The 21969-nt window shown below is 56.3% G+C and overlaps 1 protein-coding gene across 5 annotated transcripts; it reads right to left on the reverse strand.

Annotated features, from left to right (window-relative positions):
- Window positions 1-905: 905 nt before the first annotated feature.
- On the reverse strand, window positions 906-21901 carry BRD9 (bromodomain containing 9). 5 transcript variants are annotated; one of them, XM_065873517.1, is made up of 17 exons: window positions 21753-21804; window positions 20887-21101; window positions 20450-20586; window positions 19151-19152; window positions 18653-18713; window positions 18071-18215; window positions 16056-16166; window positions 15267-15382; window positions 13970-14102; window positions 12300-12375; window positions 11082-11177; window positions 10515-10647; window positions 8642-8753; window positions 5184-5222; window positions 4003-4102; window positions 1969-2136; window positions 906-1006 (listed from the first exon to the last, which is right to left on the reverse strand). In XM_065873517.1, the coding sequence occupies exons 1-17, from the start codon at window positions 21802-21804 to the stop codon at window positions 906-908; spliced, it is 1797 nt and encodes a 598-aa protein (XP_065729589.1). The 5 variants fall into 5 exon arrangements, with proteins under 5 accessions (XP_065729589.1, XP_065729587.1, XP_065729590.1 ...); XM_065873515.1 differs by having other exon boundaries at window positions 15267-15442; XM_065873518.1 differs by lacking the exon at window positions 19151-19152 and having other exon boundaries at window positions 20454-20586; window positions 21753-21901.
- Window positions 21902-21969: the final 68 nt, after the last annotated feature.

Here is a 21969-nt window from a genome sequence, read left to right on the forward strand (position 1 = left end):
CCCCGGGAGGTAACGGAGGCTCCGGTTTTACGTTTCACGGCAAAGGAACAGAACAGGAAACTGTGCGGGGATGGGCGTGACCCCGGACGTCACTGCGGTGCCGAGAACCGGGCCAGATGTGGAGGAGACCACAGCAGACGGGGCTAGGAAGAAGGAATGCCATCCAGCTCACATGACAAGCGTTTTTACTAAGTCACGCAAAAGGGGGCACCTAGCAGTGCTGTAAATAACTATGCGTAACGACACTCTTTGTGTATCTTTTTATTAAGACCTGTATTTACATTCTGCAAATACAAACAGGCTTCCAGTAAACACATCCAGAACAAAGAGCGTTTTCGGACACTTAACCCTTCACCATGGCCAGCAGGACAGGCCAGCTGTCAGCAGGGGGTGCCCCTCTCAGCACAAGGCTCAGAGAACGGGGACGCTGCCCTCACTCCCTGCCCCCACACGGCCCCCGCCATGACCCGCCTGGGAAAGGTGGGGACGTGGGGCACGGGCGGGGCGGGAACGTGTAGGATGCCGCAGGGAACAGAGACAGACGCACCCACGTCTGCCTCCCAAGGGCTTCTCCCAGAGGACGCGGGGCAGACAGGTGCGTCCACACAGGCACAGAGGAGGACTTCACCGCCACCGAGAAGCTCAGAGACAGACCACAGCAGCTTCCCGGCATCTGGTCACACACCCTTTACGAGTGATCTCCGACTCTTCAGGACGCACAGGGCCATTCACAGAAACGCTGCATCCCAGCGCGGCTAACACGATGACAGACAAGTCACCACCTCCCGGGGCTGCTTCCCGCATGCCAAAGGGGACAAAATGAAAGTCTTCGTCTCATGACAAAAACTCTGTACATGCAAATAAAAGCTTACAAAATAAGAAACCACCAAAGGCCACCTACAGGGCTAGCTCTTTGTGGAGGCTGCGGGCTCTGGGGACTGAAGAAACTCGTACGGGTCGTGGGTCCCCTCGGGCTGCTCCCCAGCACTGAGGCGAGAAGGGCTTCCTGCAGTCACGGGAGAGAAGGGACGTGTCGTCACCCCAGGGTCTGCCACATGCGCGCAGCTCATGACCCTCCTTCAGGGGCATCCCTGCTCCACGGGACAACTTTAGAAGCGACAGACGCACGTGTGCTGAACACGAACGTCCGCGTGGCTGCAGCCAGCTGAGCCCGCGCCTCAGCCCCGAGCCGTGGCTCCCAGGGATGGGCCACCCGATGGCCCCAGGAAGGGGGCCCCGAGCCTCCACGCAGCAGGGCTGCTGCTTCTGCAGGAAGGAAGGCTCCTCGGCCGGGGGCCTCCGACAACCCCAGGCTCCAGAGGAGCCCCAGTGTCACCCTGAGTCCACCAGGACCTTGGGGCCCTCATATCTGGAGCTGCCCGAGGGTCACCTGGAAGCTCCTTCACGTGCCTTTCTCACAAGGTTAACGGGACCAAAATGCTGGTCCTTCAGACAATTTTAGCCAAACCTCTACAGGTGAACACTCATCGCCCCTCCCCCGAACGCCCGGATCTGTTACATTGAAAGAGTAACTCGCTGTCTGTATCTGGGAACTGAAACAGCAGCGTGAGGACTCATCTAGCGCATTCAAGCAGCCAGGAGACGCACTGTCCGGGCGGGGTCCCGACACACCCGCCCACCCTCACTGGTTCAACAGGGGACTCCCAGGCCAGGCAAGGTCCTGTGCTCTCCCCACACGAGGGTCCTGCAGGAACACACCTGTCCACACGCTGCTTCAGGAACAGCAGAAAGAAAGCAACGTTCCCAACCCCTCACTCCGGAGGCTGGCAGGTCCACGGCTGGGGGCTCCTGACACAGGACCTGCGGCGCCTTCCAGCCAAGCCCCCAGATCCCTAGACCGAGTCCCACCCAAAGCCTTCACCTCGGTGCAGCCGCCTGGCCCGGGAACCCCAGGGGCCAGGGCCCTCCCGGCCGCGGCCCACGCCACTCTGCACAAGGCGGCCTCACCCAGGTGGCGCTGGTCCCTGTCAGAGGCGTTGGACAGGGAGCTGAGGTTGGAGGACGGCCGGGAGCCTCCACGCTCTGCCTGCGCCTCCTGCAGGTCCTGAAGAAGCTTCGTGGTCTCGTCCAGGCTCAGGTGGCCGTCGTCGTGGTCCAGCTCCTTCTTCACTTTCCCTGCACACACGGGACGGTGGGATGCGGAGGCTGGCCAGCCCGTCCACCCGCAGCCACGCTCGCCCGTCACCACGCGCACCAAGGACGACGAATGCCTGGCCGAGTCTGCCCTGCGCCAGTGTGAGGGTGGCCTCTTGGGGGGTCAAGAGCCGCACACATGCTGTGGTCACCTGCGGCCCAAGCCCCCGGAAGGGCGCGGCCTAATGGTGGGACCACGTCCACCCTGCACTGACCTGGCTCTGTACCCTAAGACGGCCTAAGAAAAACCCGGACAGGGCCCGACGCCCCAAGCTGCCTAACGACCATCGGAACGGCGCCCGGCACGTGCAAAGGCGCCGACTAAATCCAGCGCATCCCGCCAGCCACGCCCAGGCAGGCAGAGAAACAGGGACGCGCAGCCCCACCGGGGGAGAGCCCTGCGAATGAGACGCGGGGACAGAGATTAGGAACACGCACCACGTGTTCCAAAGGCAAAGGACACGTGACCGGAGGCAAGAGGGGGACGACGCAGGAAGAGTGGGTGGAGCTTCTGGGGGTGAAGAGAACGGCAGCTACGGCGAGCCCAGGAGACTGACAGGTCAGCAGAAGGGCGCCCAGCGCCCCCAGGACTCCGCCCGCCACGGCCCGAAACCAAGCAGAGAGAAGACCAAAGGCAGATGGGCAGAGTCGGGCTCAGGGGGGTGCCAGACTCCCCACGTTCAGCTCCAAACCCCAGGCCCAACGACGAAACGCAACCCGTGAAGAATAAACCTAAAGGAGAACAAACCAGGGCTGCTGTAACCAAACTACCAAAACCAGGTAAAATGGAGAAAGCCTCAGACTCCGCGAGAGGAAAAAGAACGGTTGCTCAGAAGCCAGACCGGCCCTTGGCTGGCTCCCACCGCCTGAGTGACCGAGGGGTCGCCGTGCCAGACCGTCTGGGCCACAGTGTGCTTTGTCCTGGGCCCCTGCCTTCCTGCTGGGAGTCTGGGGCCGGGGCTGGGCCAAGCAGAGGGTGCCGGTCGTCACAGCTCCGGCCGGGGGCTCGTGGGGAGGGCGCTGGCAGCTGGGGCCGGGTCTCCCGCAGCAACACCCCCCCGGGCCCCTCCGAGTCCTGGGGTCCTAAGGATCACACCTGGGGGTGGTCCCGGGGACCCCTGAACCGCTGGGAAACCAGCACACAGCCGGACGGCAGGCTGGAGCACAGTCCTATCCACAACCGCACTGAACACCAAGGGTCTGACGCGCTTCAACCAGAAGCAGGGCCTGCCAGGCTGCGTGACGGAGCGAGGCTGCCTGACGCCCTTCACGACGGGGTGACGAGGTCCACTTCCAACAGCAGGCGGGGCCCGGCCGCAGCCCCCGGCCGCAGCCCAGGCCATTCTTGCTGGGGCTCTTCCGGGGCTCCAGGGCGGTCGGCAGCACCTCTGGCCTCTGTCTACTTGAGACCAGAAGCACCAGGTCCCAAGGGTGAGGCCAAAGACGCCTCCAGAGGCTGCCACAGGCCCCCTGGGGGACTGCCCTGGGCGAGACCACCGAGGGCGCGCACAGCACGTCCAGCAGGTCTGAAGGGGGAGGGGAGGAGACGCGCCACGGAAACCACTGGCCACGAGGGGCTGGGAGGGCCTCGTCGGCACACAAGCATCTTCCCCGAGGGGGCAAGCCCGGTAGGCACACGTGGACGACGGTGGTGAGCACACCGATGCACTAACGGGGGCGGGACCCCGACAGACGATTCCCAAGGATGGGGCCTGAGGTCAGACAGGAGAGCCGGGCAGGCCCCATCTGGAGTCACCTGGGGGGTCCTGAGGATGCGGGTCTTCATTGTGCGGCCAATGGGCAGGGACGAGCCACCCTGCCCCCCGGGAGGTACCCGGCACAACCTACCCAGACAGCCGAGCACGGAGATGTCCAGAGAGACGTCCGAATAGGACTTCATGGCCATGAAGTCCAGGGTGGAGCCACCATCCCCGAGAGGGTCCCCCACCTGCAGGAGACAAGTGATGCGAGACAGGAAAGGAGAGGCAGCTGACACGGATGTAACGGCCTGCCAGCCACGGGGAGGCCAGGCCTGTCGCGTCGTGTCCACCCCGAAGAGCCCACACCGCAGCCCAGGGGTGAGCTCCCAGTGGATGCCTGTACCTGGACCGGCAATGAAGGCTGCTGGTCTCTGGGGACCTACAGGCGCTGAGGGGACCTGAGAGAGACCCAAGACCTGAAGGACCAGGCTACCTTCCAGGAACTTAAGAGATAAGGCGGCAGATTCCAGAGCAGCGCACTCTCTTTCCTTCTCTGGGCTGACCCACAGAGGCCCTGCTGCGGGCCAGAGCGGCCGGGTCCCTGCCCAAGGCAGCCTGCGGCCCATCCCAGCTCCTCGCAGACTGTGTGAGGCTGGCCCCCAATGCCACACGTGTCTGTGTAGCCCAGACAGAGACCCGAGCAGAACCCTGGCCGCCCCGCGCACCCAGGGGAGATGCCCTTGGCACCTTCTCCAGTTCTGCCCGTCCAAGGGCCCCCACCTTACAGGCACCTGACGTTCTGCCCTGGGTGGGCCCCCCGGTCACCAAGGCCAGGTGACCCCTGGAGTCCAGGCCCCCACACCCTGCCCAGAGTCCTGGCATCTCTGCCCACGTGGCCGCGTGCAAAGCTGGGGGCCACAAGTGCTCCAAGTCACCCCAGGGCAGGATGAGGAAACCACGGCCGGACCGCAGCGGAGCATTTCCTCAGACAGTGCCCGCCCCGGCGCTGGCGAGGCCCCGGGACGCCCCAGCTGACAGCACGTGTCCGCCGGCGAGCCCGCCTTCTGGGAGGACCGGAAGACCCCTGCTCACCCTGCGGGCCGCCCCTCCAGCCCGTGAATCCCTCTGTCCAATTTGGAGGAATGTGCTGTGCCCACACCCTCAGTCCAGTCATCACAGTCGGGATGGGGGGACCACCACTTAAGATTCCCCATCAGCAACGCAGCCAGTTTCTAAATAAAGCATCTCAACCATTTCAAAGGCCAAACACAGCTGTCCTCACAGGAACCCAAACCATTAGGTTTCTACTAACTTGTCCACGAGACGCACCTTTACTTCATCCAGAGGCTTCGTCGGAACGCTTCTCCTCTGCAAAGCAAGAGACAAGAACCAGTGTTCCACAACAGTTTTACACAGAACCGCTCAGCCAGCCGCCCACGCGTGAGGCGGACGCGGCTCATCCGCTGCTCCGAGCTGGCCCTCGTGGGGTCGTGCTGCACTGTGAATCACACGGCCCGCGGGGCCCGGCTCACGAGACCACCCTGGGGTGAGGTGGACACCAAGGAGAGCACCCCAACCTGCGTCTGCATCCCTGGGGGCAGAACACCAGAGAGGAAAGTCAGACGTTGGAAAAACAGCCAATGGTTTAACCTGGAAGACGGTTTAACCCAGGAGGTAGAGAGATCCAGAGACCAACTGGATCCCGCCTGTGATGCCACCGCCCTCGCAGGGATGGGGCCACAGGCCAGGCACCCTTCTCTCCGGCCGGCTCAGCGCCAGGGGAGGGCGTACACTTGACCACCCCTGTGACCACCACTCTGACGAAGCACAAAGGTTGCGCTGAGCCGTGTCCTGTGATCTGGCAGGAGCACGGTGTGAAACCACCCTAGCTCTGTGGGTGAACCTGGAAAGTTACTCAGCCTGTGCGCTCTCCATCTGCGATTCTGCTCAAGATCATGTTTCTGAGACTCGCTTGTGTTAAAAGCTTCACAACTCTTAAGTACAAAACTAAATACTGCCATTATTTTAACGTCTATTTCCTCACATGAACTTCTGCTGACATATATATTTCATTATTGGATATTATTTGTGCTATGGCACATCTGAAATTATGCCACTCTGAACACAGTTCATTCAGAAAATTGATCAAACTATTCTTGCCTTCTTTGTCATAAATTGGCCATAAGTGGGGGGGTTTATTTCTGGGCTCTCTATTCTGTTCCACTGATCTGTCTGTTTTTGTGCCAATACCACACTGTTTTGATTACTCTAGCTTTGTAGTACAGTCTAAAGTCTGGGAGTATGATACCTCCAGCTATTCTGTCTCAAGATTGCTTTGGCTATTTGGGGTCTTTCGTGTTTCCGTATCAATTTTAAAATTATCTGTTCCAGTTTTGTGAAAAATGCCACTGGTATTTTGATAGGGATTGCACTGAATCTGTGGACTGCCTTGGATAGCATGGCCGTTTTAACCATATTACTTCTTCCAATGCAAGAAAGGACAGTCTGTGCAACAAGTGGTGCTGGGACAACTGGACAGCTACATGTAAAAGAATGAAATCAGAACACTCCCTAACACCATATACAAAAATAAACTCAAAATGGATTAAAGACCTAAGTGTAAGACCAGAAACCATAAAACTCCTAGAAAAAAACATAAGCCGAACATTGATATAAATCGTAGCAATATTTTTGTTTTTGGATCTGTCTCCTAAAGGAAAGAAAATAAAAGGAAAAATAAACAAATGAGACCTAATTAAACTTAAAAGCTTTTGCACAGCAAAGGAAACTATAAACAAAACAAAAAGACAACCTACTGAATGGGAGAAAATATTTGCAAATGATATGACCAATAGGGATTAATATCCCAAATACATAAATAGCTCATACAATTCAACATCAGAAAAACAGCCCACCCAATTAAAAAATGGGCAGAGGAATTAAACAGACATTTCTCCAAAGAAGACTTGCAGATGGCAACAGGCACATGAAAAGATGCTCAACGTCGCTAATCATCAGGGAAATGCAAATCAAAACCAAAATGAGATCACCTCACACCTGTCAGAGTGGCTGTCATCAAATAACAAATGCTGGAGAGGGCGTGGAGAAAAGGGAACCCTCCTACACTGTTGGTGGCAATGTACATCGGTGCAGCCACTATGGAAAAACAGTATGGAGATTTCTCAAAAAAACTAAAAACAGAACTACCACGTGATGCAGCAATTCCACTTCTGGGTATATATCCAAAATATATACAAATTCGAAAAGATACGTGCACTCCAACGTTCACAGAAGATTATTTATGTTTGCCAAGACATGGAAGCAACCTAAGTGTCCATCAACAGATGAATGGATAAAAAAGATGTGGTGTATGTGGGTGCGTGCATATGTGTGTATATGTATATTTATATATATATATATATATATATATATATATATATATATATATATATATACACATATACCCCCACCCACATACACACATATACATACAACGAAGTACGATCTAGCCATAAAATAGAATGAAATTTTGCGACTGGCAATAACATGGATAGACTTGGAGAATTTTATGCTACGTGAGATAAGTCAAAGAAACACAAATACTGTGTGTTATCACTTATATTTGTAACCTAAAAACCACAACCAACCAGTGAATACAACAAAAAAGAAGCAGACTCACAGATACAGAGAACAAACTAGTGGTAACCAGTGGGGCGAGGGAAGGGGGGAGGGGCAAGATAGGGGAGTAAGAGGTACAAACTACCCTGCACAAATAGGCTGCAAGGATGTACTGTGCGACACGGGGAATAGAGCCAATATTTCATAATAACTAGAAATGGAATATAAACTTTAAAAACTGTGAATCGCTATATCGTATACCTGAAACTTACGTAACATTGCACATCAACTATGCTTCGATAAAAAAATGATTAAGAAATAAAAGCACAATCTAGACTTCACACACAAAAAAGAAAAAAGATACCTGAAGAAATAAAGGCTGAAAATATTCCAAGTTTGATGAAAACTATACACCGAGAAGCCCAAGAAGCTCACCAAACGTTAAGCAGAATAAAGACAAGAAAAGCACACGAAAAAACACCAAAAGTAAACGGATGTACGTCAGTTATAGAAACTATAATTTTCAAGTGTCCAGAGCAACAGGCAGCACTTTTTCTCCAAATGGCTGGAGAGCAAATATCTGAAGCTTTGCGGTCACGCACGGTCTGTAGCACGTTCTTCTTTTTTTCTTTTAAATCTTCAAAAACTGTAAAAAACATTTTTAGCTTATGGGCCAAAATTTGCCAATCCTTGATCTTGACCCAAAAAAGACACATTAAAAATGGAAAACAAAGATAAAAATGACTGCAGACACTTCCTCAGAAACAAAGCGAGTAAGCGACCATTTTAAGTAGAGGCTAAAATGTCACCCTATAATTCCACACCGGGAAGGTGACTTTCAAAAACGAAGGAAAACGAAGACACTTTTCAGATAAAAAAAAAGCTGAGTAAATTCGCAGCCAGCAAATCTGTCCTTTAAGAAACTTCAAAGGAAAGTTTTCAGGACGAAGAAAAGTGACAGCAGATGAAAGAATGGTAGGTCTAGAGACTGATGGAGAATACGTGCCAGACAGAGAGGAACTCTGTAAATTTCTCTGAAAGATAACTGACTAAAGTAAAAACAAAGAATAAATAGTAGCAGTGAGGGAGAAACAGCCCCCGACCACCTGAAAACAGCACATCCCCTAGCGCCCAGTCTGGCGGGCACAGGAGTGGCCCAGCGCACCCACCTGCCTCAGCTGGAAGAGCATCCGCGAGTGGTCCCCGCCCGTGATCTGGTCCAGGAGGTCATCCACCAGCTTCTTGCTGTAGCTCCCGGCATCCTTCACAAACTCCTGCAGGCTGGGAGGGGCCGCGAGAGAACAGGCTGGAAGCCGCCCTCCGTGCCCACGCCCCCCCGACACCCCCCCCACAGGACAGGCTCTCGCTGAGCGCTACAGCCCTCCAGGTGCAGCGGTTTGGGGAGCGGAGAACAGGCTGCATCAGAGCGGCCCGGGACCCAGAAGAGTTAAAGAGCGAAGCGAAGAACACGCATCCGCATCCCGATACAGCTCACGCCAGCTTTCACAAAAGCAGCGTACTCCGTTCTGCGCGCTTTGGATTTAGAAACACAGGGAGACTGAGGAGAGAGTGCTGCGGAGGGCTGCACGCCGGGGAGCAGGGCGGCAGGTACGCGAGCAAGACTCCCCACGTGCACCCTGAGTGTCATTTTGATCTCTGGACCGTGTGAATACTTGAAAATCCAAAACAAGACGAAACAGCAAATCTGGAAAGGAGGCCGGGAACAGAACCCACAGGCCAAGCAGCAGAGCCAGGCCAAGTCCCAGCAGGGGCCCCGGACTGCAAAGGCCCTCACGTGGGGCGGGGAGGGCTGCGGGCCTGGAGGGTCTCCACCAGGAGCCTTGGGGTGGGGAGCAGGGCCGAGCGGCAGCTCTCCCGGGGGAGAAGGGGCGCTGGCACCGCGGAGGGCGCGGCCTGCTTCCCGGGCTGTTCAGGCGGCCCGGGATCCGTAGGCCTTCCAGGAGCTCGTGGAAGGTCATATATTGAGCTCGCCGGGGGCGAGCTCGTGCCGGCTGCACTTGCTGTCTGAACCACGGGGAGTGGTGCCCCCAGAGCGGAGTGGTGGCCCGAGGAGAGGGCCACCACTCGGGACACGAGCCTCCCACCTGCAGCTTCCTCCTCGCTTCTTTACCTCCACTTCTCTTTTCGCACAAAAATCAGAGTTAGGTATTCATTTACTGTGTCAGGGGCTAACTGATTTCTTGTTGTGTGCTCTTCAGAGATATTCCGTATTCTCTTTGGAATAAAACAAAGATCTGATATGGGAAGACTCTATTTCTCAGAGACTAGCAAAATCGTTACTTTCCCCATAGGAAACCCCGAAAAATCTCAAAGAATGATCCACTTTTACTTCGTCTCAGAAAACAAAAAATACGAAAACAGTCCTACAGAAATACAATACGCTATCACTAATTTTAACATCACATTTTAATCACAGCTGGGGCTGAACCGCTTTCCCAAAACTCACACGTTGAGGCCCTGAGCCCCCGTACCTCAGAACGTGACTGTATTTTGAGATGCGGCCTTTAAAGGTGATTAAGTTAAAATCAGGTCTTTAGGGGGGCGCCTAACCTTGGTGTCCCCAGAGGAAGGGAGCTCAGGACACAGACGCGCAGAGGGAAGCCGGGGGAGGGTGCGGGGGACGGCTGTCTGCACACCGGCGAGAGAGGCCGCGGGAGGAGCTGCCCTGCCCGCACCTGCACCTCGGCTTCCGGCCTCCAGTCCTGGAGGCCGTGAGTGCGTGCTGTACGAGCCGCTTTGTTCTGGCGGCCGGAGCCGTCACGCAGCCACGAGACCCTCTTTAGGACAGCCGCGACCCCGGCTCTCCCTGACGGCGCACGGCCGTCCCACACACGGGCTCCCGTGGCTCCGGCCCGGACCGTCATCACCTCCAAATCCCGACCAAGCGAGTGACCCGAGCTTCAGGGCCGCCCGCGGTGGCCGCGGAGGTCTACTGGAAACAACCCGGCCCCGCTGCCGCTGCCGCGGGACGGCCGGCGCACGGCCCCCAGCCCTGCCCGCAAGGGCCGCGCCGCCGCCCACCTCAGCGCGCACTGCACACCCGTCTCGTCTCCGTAGGCCGAGTACAGCAGCTCCACCTCGTCGCACTTCAAGTCGCCGAACACTGAGTTGTTGTGCGTGGACAGGGCGGTGCTGGCACCGGACAGGAAGGTGACTGGGGGGGCGGGGCGGGGCGGCGTCAGGGCTGCGGGCACACGCGGGCCACGCCCCGCGACCCTGCGCCGCCGCCGCCGCGCCCACGCCGCGTCCTCCGAGGACGGGGAGGTCACGCAGGAGCCGCACAAGCCAGAGGGCCCAGCGTGAGCCCCACGCGTCCTCCCGCCCTTCGCGCAGGGTCCCCGCCGCAGGCAGCCTCGCGACCCCTCCAACGGATGAAGCGTGACAGCCTGTTGGAGGAAACGTAAACCGCACACGCAGGCGGCTGCCGAGTGCAGGCCCCGCCCCCCAGCGGCAGAGGCGGCACCTGCCCACCTGCCCGGTGGGCTCCCGATTCCCAGCACTTCCCGGGACCTGACCTGTAAGATGAGGTTCCAAACCAGGCGCCGACGCGGCGCCCACACGGTGAGCCGGGGCCCCTGGGGCGCTCACCTCTGCTCCTCCGCTCCTCCCTGAAGCCCAGCGCGGTGAAGCCGGGCAGCAGCTTGCTGGACAGCGCGCTCAGGTCCACCGGGTGCGTCTCCTCCTCTGCAAGGGCACCAGGGCCGTGAGCAGGTGACCCGGAGCCCCCAGCCCCAGGCAGTGATGAGGGCATGCAGGAGGGCGGGCCCGGGGCTCCCTGTGCCCGTCTACGGCCGGATCTCACCTTAGTGCCCCAGCTCTCATGACGACAGGCCAGCGGGCTGCCCACCACAGGGCAACGCAACCTTCCCAAACCCAAGCTACCGCTCACCACCTCCGAGAGACCTTGGGCCACGTGTCACAAGCGCGACAGAGCAGCCTGAGGGCAATTCCTACGCCGAATTCACCCTTCAAGTTACTCACGTGACCTGAGCAGGACCCTTCAAATCCCCAATCTGAACCTCAATCTCACGTTCTCTTGCTAAGTGTTGACCAGCTCGCCTGTTCTCTTCTAACGAGAACGTTATGATTCACTCCAACTGAAGGTCAAAAGCAGTGGCCAACGCTTGTCCCCCTCATCCATCAGAGGACACTGAGTGACCCTGCTCATCTTGGCGGTGGCGGGGAAGCACCGAGGGGCACACTGGGCCGTGAGAGCCATCCCACATCCACGCAGGTGAGAACAAGGGGAGTGTTTCACCTGCTGTGTGTGTGTGACAAGCCTTTGAAATACTTTTCCAGAAGATGGAGAAGTGTAAAAGTACTTTAAAGACCACAGCCGTGGCCGTACAGGTTGGATGGACCCTCCCTTCAAGGAAGCTCATGCCTCCTTCGAAAGCTTCCCTAATGCAACTTGCCAAGCAGGTTGTGTGGGGCAAATGCCTGCCTCGTTCTAGCCTCGAGGGCGGGCAGAGCCCCGTGCCCCGGTTCCAACAGAGAAGCCTCAGCTGCGCTGTGAGGCAAACCCAGCCCCCAGGGCATTGCTGCAGCTTTGGGGAGCGCGACCCCAAGCGCTTGGGGCTTGGGGCCCTTGGTCCGAAAGGTCTGACCAGCATGTCTGGCCCCACTGGATGGCCGCCCGCGGTCCACTGACCACATTTGCGTCCCGCTGTGTGGGAGACTGGACACGCCTTTATCTACACTTCACCACAGCGTTGTGACCAGGGAAAAGGGGCATCTCGGGCAGGCCATGAGATGCAAGGTCACCGAACGGGACAGAGGTGAGGGGAGCGCGTGTGAGCCGCCCACCGTCTGCGTCCGGCTCGGCCGTGTTGACCACGCTGTAGAGCAGGCTCCCGTCCCCGTTCTTCTTCAGGTAGCCCATCTGCAAGGAAGCACGCCTAAGCGCCCGCTCTCCGGATGGCCCCGGCCCCCTGGCCCAGGGCTCCACCGAGGCACCAACAGAACAGAGGCCTCCGAGGGCAGCCTGAATCCTAAAAGGCCACGAAGTTACTCGTTTCCCTGTGAACAGAGGCCACGTGCACACGTGTGCGATCGAAGAACTTCTGGGACGGGCTCCAAACAGGAGCTTTGAAGAGAGAGAGCGAACCCTAGAAACAGCCTTCTCCAGCAGTCAGAGGCCCGAGCACAGCGAGCTGGGTCGGGGCCTGGTCAAGGAGACCAGAGATCCACCTCTGACACCCGTGGGAACTCATCTCCGTTTGAAAACCAGCCTGCGCGCAAGAGCGGCCCCAGCACAGGCTGTCGGGAGGGCCCAGGAAGGGGAGGCTGCCGCGTGGGTCCGTGTGTGCGAGGGGCCCAGCATCCGAGCAGGGTGAGTAGGGCACGGGGTTGAGGGGGACGGAGAAGCGACGTAAGTCGGGTTTCTCACGGTGGAACTGCGAAACTGTAAGGGGGAAAAGCAAAGCAGACCCACTGGTGTTGGACGGAATTGGACGTTTCCGTGTGAAAACTCGGTGTTCAGTGAACGTAAACACAGACGTCAGTACAGGCTGTACGGACGGACGGGGCCTTCCTAGCTTTGTCCACCAGGACTCAGGTCTAGGTCTGGGATGCCGCTCTCCGCTAGGGAACCAGGGCTCCTCGGAGAAATGCTGACTCCAGGGCTGAAAGGCCACAGGAGTGCAGACAAGCGAGCTCAACAGAAAGAACTATCACGTGAGCCACACGGGCAACTTCAAACTTTCTAGAAGGCACATTGGAAAGAAAAAGAAACACGTGGCGTAAAATGTAACATATTTCATATAACCTGGCACATCCAAATTGTTACCACTTCAAACTTCATGTAAAATGTAAATTCCAACGCATGTTTCGCAGACTTAGTACAAAAAAAAAAAAGTAAAGCTGTAATACGTCTTTACACAGACTGCACGTTGAAATAAAATTTTAGACGTATCACGTCAAACTAATCACTAGGGTTAATTTCATCTGTGTCCTTGCTAATACGACTACTAGGAAGTTTAAAGCCGCACACGTGGGTGATTCACGCTATTTCTATTGGATGCATGGATGGAGGACACCTTGTGTGTGACAGAGAAGGTGCTCAGAAGAGGGCGGGCCCCCTCGTGAGGACCAGCAGCCCTCTGCACAGGCTCACACCTGGGTCACGGACACATGAGCACACAGGGGAAAGGATTCACCTACAGCGGAGAGTCCTGGCCGGCTTGGCCTCGGCCCGGGGACAGAGGTTAGTGCCCCTGCGGGCAGGCGGCCCGCACACAACCACACCCCTCCTGTCCTTGAGGTGCCCTTGGAGTCCCTCCCTGCCCTCCGGGAGACCGGCCAGCAGGCTACCTCGGCCAGTGGGGACGAGGAGCAGACCCCTCCGGTGACAACAGCGCCGCCGGGACACCAGCGGGACTCCGACCACATGCTCGTAATGACCGGCTAACCTCTTGCTCGTGACGGCCGTGCCACTGTCCTGGCAGAAACACAGCCATCCCGTTCGGGAGTGCTACCTTGCCACCGGGGACCAGCCGGTTGATCCTGTCCCGGGCCTCGTCGGCCGCGTGCTCCACCAAGGCCAGGACGTGCTCCTCCGCGGTGCTGTCGGTCAGGCTGCAGGCGTTTCCTTCCGGCTCGAACATGCAGCTATGAGGCAGAAACAGGCAGGAGTCAACGGGCCGCACGTGGGCACGCTCACCCCTCATCCCCACAGTCCGTCCCTCACGCCACGCCAGGGCGCGGCACAGGGCAGCGCAGAGCGCACTGTAGCTCCCTTCCTTCTACTTCCGACGCTTCCGCTAAGACGACAAAGTACAAGCCAAGCAGATGCTCCACGTTTCTTGTGTCTCGGCAACAGGGGCCTCACGGGTTAGTGCCACTCGAGGCGCCAGTAAAAAAATGACAATCCCACGCGGGGCTGGGGCGCTGGCAGTGAGCCTGGGCTGGAGAGCCCCCCGGGACCCAGGGCGCCTAAGACCGCAGAGGCAGAGGAAGAGCGGACTGCCAGCGCCCGAGGGAGGTGCCCCCCACCCCCTCCCAGTGGAAGGCTCTAGAAGCAGAGGCGCTGAGCCCCTGCAAGGAACTGTGGGGCTGGGGTGAGCCCTCCTGGGGCTCTCGAGCCTGTGGAAGGCCCTCGCTCAGGCCCAGGTTCACAGCGACCGGCGCGGGGAGCCCGCCCTCTCGCAGCTGTCTGCCCGAAGCAGCACACCCGCGCAGAGCCTGCAACGGGCAAGCCCAGGTCGCCAATGCGCGTCCTACGCAGGAGGGCATGTCCTGGGAGTGAGGGGTCAACAAATATTCACACAGAGCATGAGTGTGGGAATAGCAGCGACTGGTCAGCAGTGGACACAGCAGAGCCGAACGGCTGGGCCTGGCAAACCACACCCGGAACAGAGCGTGCGTGTGGCCGGCCGGCCGGCGGGGGTCCGTCAGGGTGACAGTGACTCTCTTCCAGGACAAGTCACTGTGCACTGGCACGCGGAGAGTGTGGGTCACAGAACAGAGAGCCGCACCCCTCACAACTGACCCCGGGGTTCGGGGTCTTCTGACACTCCCTGCACCCACCGCGGCCACCTCATTCCCAAGGTGGGCAGGGAAGAAGGGTCGCCTCCCTCTGAACACAGGGTCCAGGGCCTGTCCCAGCTGCCTTGAAAGCCTGGGGGCTACAAACATGGCCCTCGGCTTCCAAAGAGCAAACTCTCCCGCCAGCAACGCAGGCAGCCTGTCCACAGAGGCTGCACAGACCCGCGAGGCCCAGCTCGTCACCTGCTCCCCACAGAGCCCTGGCCCCCACGGTGGGCGGTCCTTTACCTGATGACTTCTCTACTCGGCCTTTTGGATTTCTTAGCAGTTTCTACTTGTACGGGCACAACTTCAGGAACAGGCTCCTCGACGGCTGTGTCTTCGTTGCCCAAAAGAGCTGCCTGCTGAGAAAAATCCATGTCCTGCATAAACGACATGCTGCGCTTCAAAGCTAACAGCCGCTCCTAGAATCAGAAAGGACAGAGCAGCAGGGACTTTACCTCTCCCTCCGGCCAAGGCACCATGACGATGGGATGGGATGGGTGGCCACAGCCTCACCTGGCCTAACAGCTAAGCTGCCACGGGGTGCGGCACCAAAGGACGTGCCAATTGGCCGGGAGTGCTCAGAGCCGGTGGGGATGCACCTCACCTATGGGCTGGTCAGGCCCAAGGCACTGGTCCTAGATGCGTGATACATGCAGCCTGGCTCACGGGAGAGGTCGGGGAAGCTACCTGGGATGCCCGGGATGGCTGTCTGGATTCAGAGAGGCAAGCACGTAAAACAAGCCCGCAACGCAGGCTGTGACCCAGCGACACCAACAGATCTGGAACTCTGCACCAACCCTACGCGAGACCCTGCAGCTGGGGCAGGAGCAGAGAGCAGAGAGCGCCTGCAGGAGAGGGGCGTGGGGAGAGCGGCTGGCTGGGGGGCTACCCTAGAGCAGAGGGTCCACGCCGTGGCCAGGGGCGGATGGATGGAAGCATGCCAGTCACTGTGAGCTTCTGTTTAGGCACAAGGATCGTGGAGGAGGATGCTCACAGCCGAGGCTCCTCGCTCGCTGTTAGAGGGTCCCTTACTTTGCTCATCATCTTAAAGCCCGCGTGGAGGATCTTCTTAGCTAACTTGTAGTACACGGTCTCTGGTCTGTTGTACGTCATTGCATTATCACACATCAGTTTGAAATCTGCCTGAAAAGAAAAAAGAATGCATCAAGTTTGAAACACCACAGATAACAACAGAGAGTCGAGGTTTCTATCAAGAGGCCGGAAGTGGCTGAAACAGAGTGGAAAACAATTTGGCTCTCTAATTCAAGGAGTAACCTTTGTTAATTTATATGAACTTTCACAGGTTATTTTCCACTACGGACTACTATTAAGATATTGAGCATATAGTTCCCTGTTCTATGTAGTAAATGCTTGTTGCCTATCTGTTTTTTATATATAATAGTCTGTAACTGTTAATCCCAAAGTCCGAATTTATGCTCCCCCCCATGCCTGTCCCCTTTGGTAACTGTAAGTTTGTTTTCTATGCCTGTGAGTCTGTCGCTGTCTTGTACATGGATTGTTACATTTTTTACACTCCACAAGTGATGTCGTGTAACGTTCGTCTCTATCTGACTCACTTCACTAAGTATGATCGTCTCTAGGTTTATCCATGTTGCTGCCAATGGTAATATTTCATTCTTTTTTTATGGCTGAGTAATTAAAGAGTACTTTTTAAAAACTCTGAGAAATTTTCATAATTGTTCATCAGTCTTTACTTGTATGAAAAATATTCCAGTGAGAAGCTTGCCAAAGTGTGTAACTTCTTTCTGAACGTGATACACACATTTCACAGGAGTAAAATGCTGGTTCCCTCTGCTTCCTTCCCGACCCACCCTATTCCCTCTCTTTGGAAGGAACTCAGACATTAATAGGAACAAAAACCAACAACCAGTTCTTTTAAGCAAAAGCAGAGGGATTAACTGAGAGGTGGGCATGTCCTCTACCTCTGGGATTTTACCATAGGATTTAAAATTCTGTCTACAGACAGTGACTCTAGTACCATTAGAAAAACATTTTCCTCTAAAATAAAGAGCCTTAGTGAAAAACTTACAATAAAAGTAAATGCTTGGAAATATCAGCATTTTACCACCTAGCCAAATTCCTTAGAATACACCTGTCACAGGTGAGTCAGACCTCAGGATGGATGACCGCTAACGCAGCGTGTGCCACCTGGAGTCCTTACCAGTCACGGCCGGTGTCCCCAGGGCTGGGACTGAGGCCATAAAGTCCCTCTGTCACAAGGCCCAACTGTGACAGGTTCAGAACACTCTGGAGGACACGTCTTGGCTTTGTCACTGGGTGAGTGACCAAATTAGGGGCCTGCAGGTAGATAGGTCGCCTCTAGGACGTGGATTATTATTGCCCACAGGAGTAGTGCGTGACCTTCCTATGAAAACTTTCCTTTTCTCCCACCCTCCCTTTAGTCTGTTGTGCTGTTTCTGCAGGTCAGCAAACCCTTTCAGTAAGTAAGGTCTCCAGTAAATACAAACAGAAGAGCCAAGCTTTTCCAAAGTTAACAGAACTAAGAAACCTAATGCCTTTTTCTAAGTGACATTATTGTCAATGTTGTCAAGCATTTGTTTTGATCTTCCCCCGAATCTGAAAGCCAATAAGCAATTGTTCCCTCTCACAGCCAGTGCTGAGAAACAGGGAGTTAGGAACAGAGTAGCCAGGAGACATGAAGATTTGTTATCCTAAAAAATTTAAACTCCCGGTTCTTAAGATAAGGAAAATTATGTTTCTAAAAATACCCATTCTGGGGCCAGGCCAAAACGAACACATCCTCGCTTGACCCAACATGTCCGTTTATGCCAAAACAGTAACTTAAAAAGAAACACGTCTACTAGCACTTAACATACAGGCCAGCTTCTAGACCGAAATACTGAGAAAAGTACAACCAACCCCTATGCTGGCGAAACGTCAACCCAACGTAGAAACACCCACGAAAACTTGGAACTGGAAACAACCTAAGATGTACGAAGTGTCTACTGGACATGAAGACACATGGAGCCTCCTAACAATTACTTCAGGAGCTGAAATGAATTTACCTTAAATTCCGTGACTGACTTGTATTCATTAGCTACAATTTTGTCTCTCATTGTGCCAAAATCCATCGGGTGTTTTATTATCATCGAGTATCCAGGAGCAATTGCATCCGTGACAGGAAAAGCAAAAAATCCATGAGGATCTTTTCTGAAAACACAAACATCTTCATTTAAACTGGAAAAACCCTGAAATCTAAATTTCTAAACAAAACCCCTCACAGTTAAAAATTTGACACAATTAACCAGATCTTAAGATCTGTTTCTTAAAATAACAAATACAATTTATGCTCTTTAAAATTGTGGTATTTTGGATACACTGAAAAGTACAAAACTACCATCCCGGCTCCCGCCATGACTCTACATCAGGGTGTCTGACAACCGGTGCAGACTCAGAGGAGATGAAGGAGGTGTTCTCGAGCCCTCCCAGCTCTGCTCCCACATGGCAGTGCCCCACCGCCCCGAATGAGTGTTACCCAGTGAAGGTGAAGTGCTTGCTTCACAGGTGACAGGGGTGAGGCAAGAACACCAGAGACAGAAGACACCTCAGATGTCCCCTGGCACAAACCCTTTAGAAAAGCTCTTTACCTCTGGAGCTGGCGGAGGAAATGCTCTAGTAGTTGCTGAATAGGCGTGCTCTCATTTTCAGCTGACGATTTCAAAAGTGAAAAAATAAAATTGAACAAAAGGATTTTGGTATCACTTCACCAGAAAACAAACTCCTATTTCGTAATACTTATTTATCTATTTCTCGTTCTACAATGTTGTGGGTTCAAATGGGAACTGGATATAAAGATAAGCAGGGGACTTCCCTGGTGGCGCAGTGGTTGAGAGTCCGCCTGCCGACGCAGGGGACACGGGTTCGTGCCCCGGTCCGGGAAGATCCCACATGCCGCGGAGCGGCTGGGCCCGTGAGCCATAGCCGCTGAGCCAGCGCTCCGCAACGGGAGAGGCCACAACAGTGAGAGGCCCGCATATGGCAAAAAAAAAAAAAAAAAAAATAGATAAGCAGATCCCACAAAGCTCAGCAGGGTGAAAAAGGGCACCCACAGCATTGGTCCCCTAAACCCCTCAGACTGCCAACACCCCTCTCAAACAGTGATGTAGAGCCATCACTCATCACCCTGTCTCCAGCCCCCATCACTCCTGGGCCTGGGACATTCCACACAAGGTATGCAGCAGCAGACGAAGGCTCTGGACATAGAAGCTGACCCTGGATGCACCGATATCGTTGTACTTGATATCGTTTACGGGCCTAAACTTCTGGGCACGCCTCTGTTTATCTGTAAAATGGGGATAAAAATGAGAGTTCCTGTGAGGACTCCAATTGTTAACCACGTCTCTGGGCCCACAGCGTGAAAAACGCGGTTTTCAGGGAACGTGAACGCAGATGTCGGTACAGGTTTCCTTCCGCAAGAGTATGTGTTAAATGGTCCTCCCTAGCTTTGTCCCCCAAGGCCCACACCCAGCGCCCAGATCTGGCATTCTGAATGCTGTTTTCCACCAAGCAACCAGAGCTCCTTGGGGAAATGGCTCACTTCTGGGCTGAAGGGCAACACGAGTGCAGACCTGCGGGTCCCAAGAGTGACGCTCTTGAGTGATCAGGACAGGTCCAAGAGAGCATCGTCTGAGCGTGAGTTTTTCAGGTACGCTGGGGCAGGGGCTGAACGCATGACCTCCAACAGGCCGCTAGGCAGATTAAGCTAGCAAGTACTAGTAACCGTAGTAACTTCAGGTGCGCTCATCTGAGGCACTGAGGCTCTGTGCCTGACCTCCTCTGTCCACAGCAGGCCCAAGGGCCCTGAGTCCCACCTGTTCCCTACAGCCATGACTCCCGCAGGAGAGGGTGTTGCCAGGAAGCAGCAACCCCACACTGCCATACAGTACCTCCCCCCCCCCAACCCCGGCAACTCAAAGGTGGCCAGACCCCAAGCCAAGGAAGAAATCCCTGCAGAACAAACCTGCCTCCAGTTCAGCACCTCCCGACTACCTGACGGCCTCTGAGGGAAGCGACCACACACAGATCAGAGCGTCCCGAGCACGCCAGAAGCCTTCCTCTGCTGGAGCCAGCATAGCTCCCAGGGGGGGATGATGTCCTGAGTGACTGATGCCAACACTAGCCTCCTCCCGTCCACAATGAGCTTCTCATTAGCTCCTGGGCTTTAAAAAAAAAAGGCCAGCAGTGGTGGGCCAAGCCCTGCTCTAGAAGTTCAGAGAGGACGGCAAGAACCTTAGGTCCATCCAGCTACTCTGTGTGAGGCCCTGGGAGAGAAAGTGCTGTTCCTTCCTTCCTATGCTTCTCCCAAGAGTTGAAGGGCGGATGCCAACCACTAGTTCACAGCGACAAGCTCCAAAGCTCCAGGACGTCTCTGAAAACGCCGCCACTTGCCTGGCTGTGTCCGGCACGCTCGGACAGGCCGGTCGGGGGGCGGCTCCACCTCCACCTTCTTCCCCGGATCAAAGTCGTCCGCCTCTCCCTCTGTGTCACAGTGTTCCTTTTCCCGTTTCCGCTTCTTCTCTTCCTGTGAGGCAGGGTCAAGGCAGCGAGAGCAATGAAGCACTTGTTAACAGACCTCGCGTTCCTCAGGGAAAGCTAAGAGAGAAAAGCCCTCTTCCAGACCCCCTTCTTACTCCAGGCCACCACCCTTCAAAGACCCGCCCCCCAGGGGCCAGACAAGAAACGATGCGCAAAGAGCCAAAACCGAAGCAACCGACCTCCGCACGGCGCACCCTCCGAGAAACAGAACACTCGCTTCCGCTTCCGCAGGCCAGGAAGCCCTTGCTCCACCTGCCCCCCAGGGGTTTCGGCCGCCCTCGCTCACCTTTCGCTTCCTTCTTTCTTCATCGTCAAGGTGCTTCTCCTTCTCCGACTTTTTCTTTTTTTTCTTCTTCTTCTCCTTGTGCCTCTCTCGCTCGTGGTCTGACCTGTCATCGTAGTAACTGGAGTCGTGGCCGGACCCTGAGAGCTCTGTCACTTCACTTCCTCCAACCTTGAGCACCAGCTTCAGGGGCTTCTCCAAAGGCTTGTCTGCATAGTCTGTGGACACGCAGGCGACCCTCACCGTGTGCTCAGGGCGCTCAGAGACGCATACTGCTGCCCTGTCGGCAGCACGGCGGGCCCGGGGCGGGTGTCACCGGGAGGACACAGAGGCCCAGGAAGGTGGGGGGATCGGCTGAGCTCAGGTGGACAGCAGGGGAATGCCAAAACCAACAGCGAAAGATGCTGCTGGGGGCAAAGACAGGTGGGGAGCTCCCTCCCTCTCGCCCACAGACATTCTCAGGGGGGCTGCAAGGAGATCTCTGGGTCACTGTCAGGGGGGAGGAGCCAGACCACGCCTGGGGCCCAGGCGCACCATCCTCTACCCCCAGGTCCCGGCCCGTGGTCACCCCCTTCCTGTCCTGCAGCAGTCCCCGTGCGGGGTCCCTGACACCGGGACCAGGGGCTGCCGGACCAGGGCACAGGCGGGAAAGGCGGGAGAAGACCTCGGGAAACACGGACGAAGAACCACAGAGGTGCTCAGCGCTTCTCTCCAGGATGCGGCCAGAGCTAGATGGACGCTTGAGAGGCGCGGCCCCGAGACCCCCGCCGGCGGGCCCCGGACCCCCGCTCTCGTCCCCGGGATCCCCGCCGCCTCGAACGCCCGCCCGTCCGCCCTCCCGGCGTCACAAAGCGCGTCCGCCGCCTCACCCTCGTACGACGAGCGCCACTCGGCCTTATGCTTCTTGTGCTTCTTGCCCATGGCGACGGCGCCGAGGGCAGCAGCGAGCCCTGCCGCACCGTGGCCGCCGAGCCCCGGCCCCGGTTCTCCGCCCGCCTCGCCGCGGAGCTTGAGGGATCGCGCCGGAAGCGGGCGCCGAGACAGGAAGTGACCCGCCCGCCGGCGCCGGCGCTTCCGGGTCAGGGG

This window comes from Phocoena phocoena, chromosome 3 (genome assembly GCF_963924675.1).
Source record: "Phocoena phocoena chromosome 3, mPhoPho1.1, whole genome shotgun sequence".
Taxonomy (NCBI): Eukaryota; Metazoa; Chordata; class Mammalia; order Artiodactyla; family Phocoenidae; genus Phocoena; species Phocoena phocoena.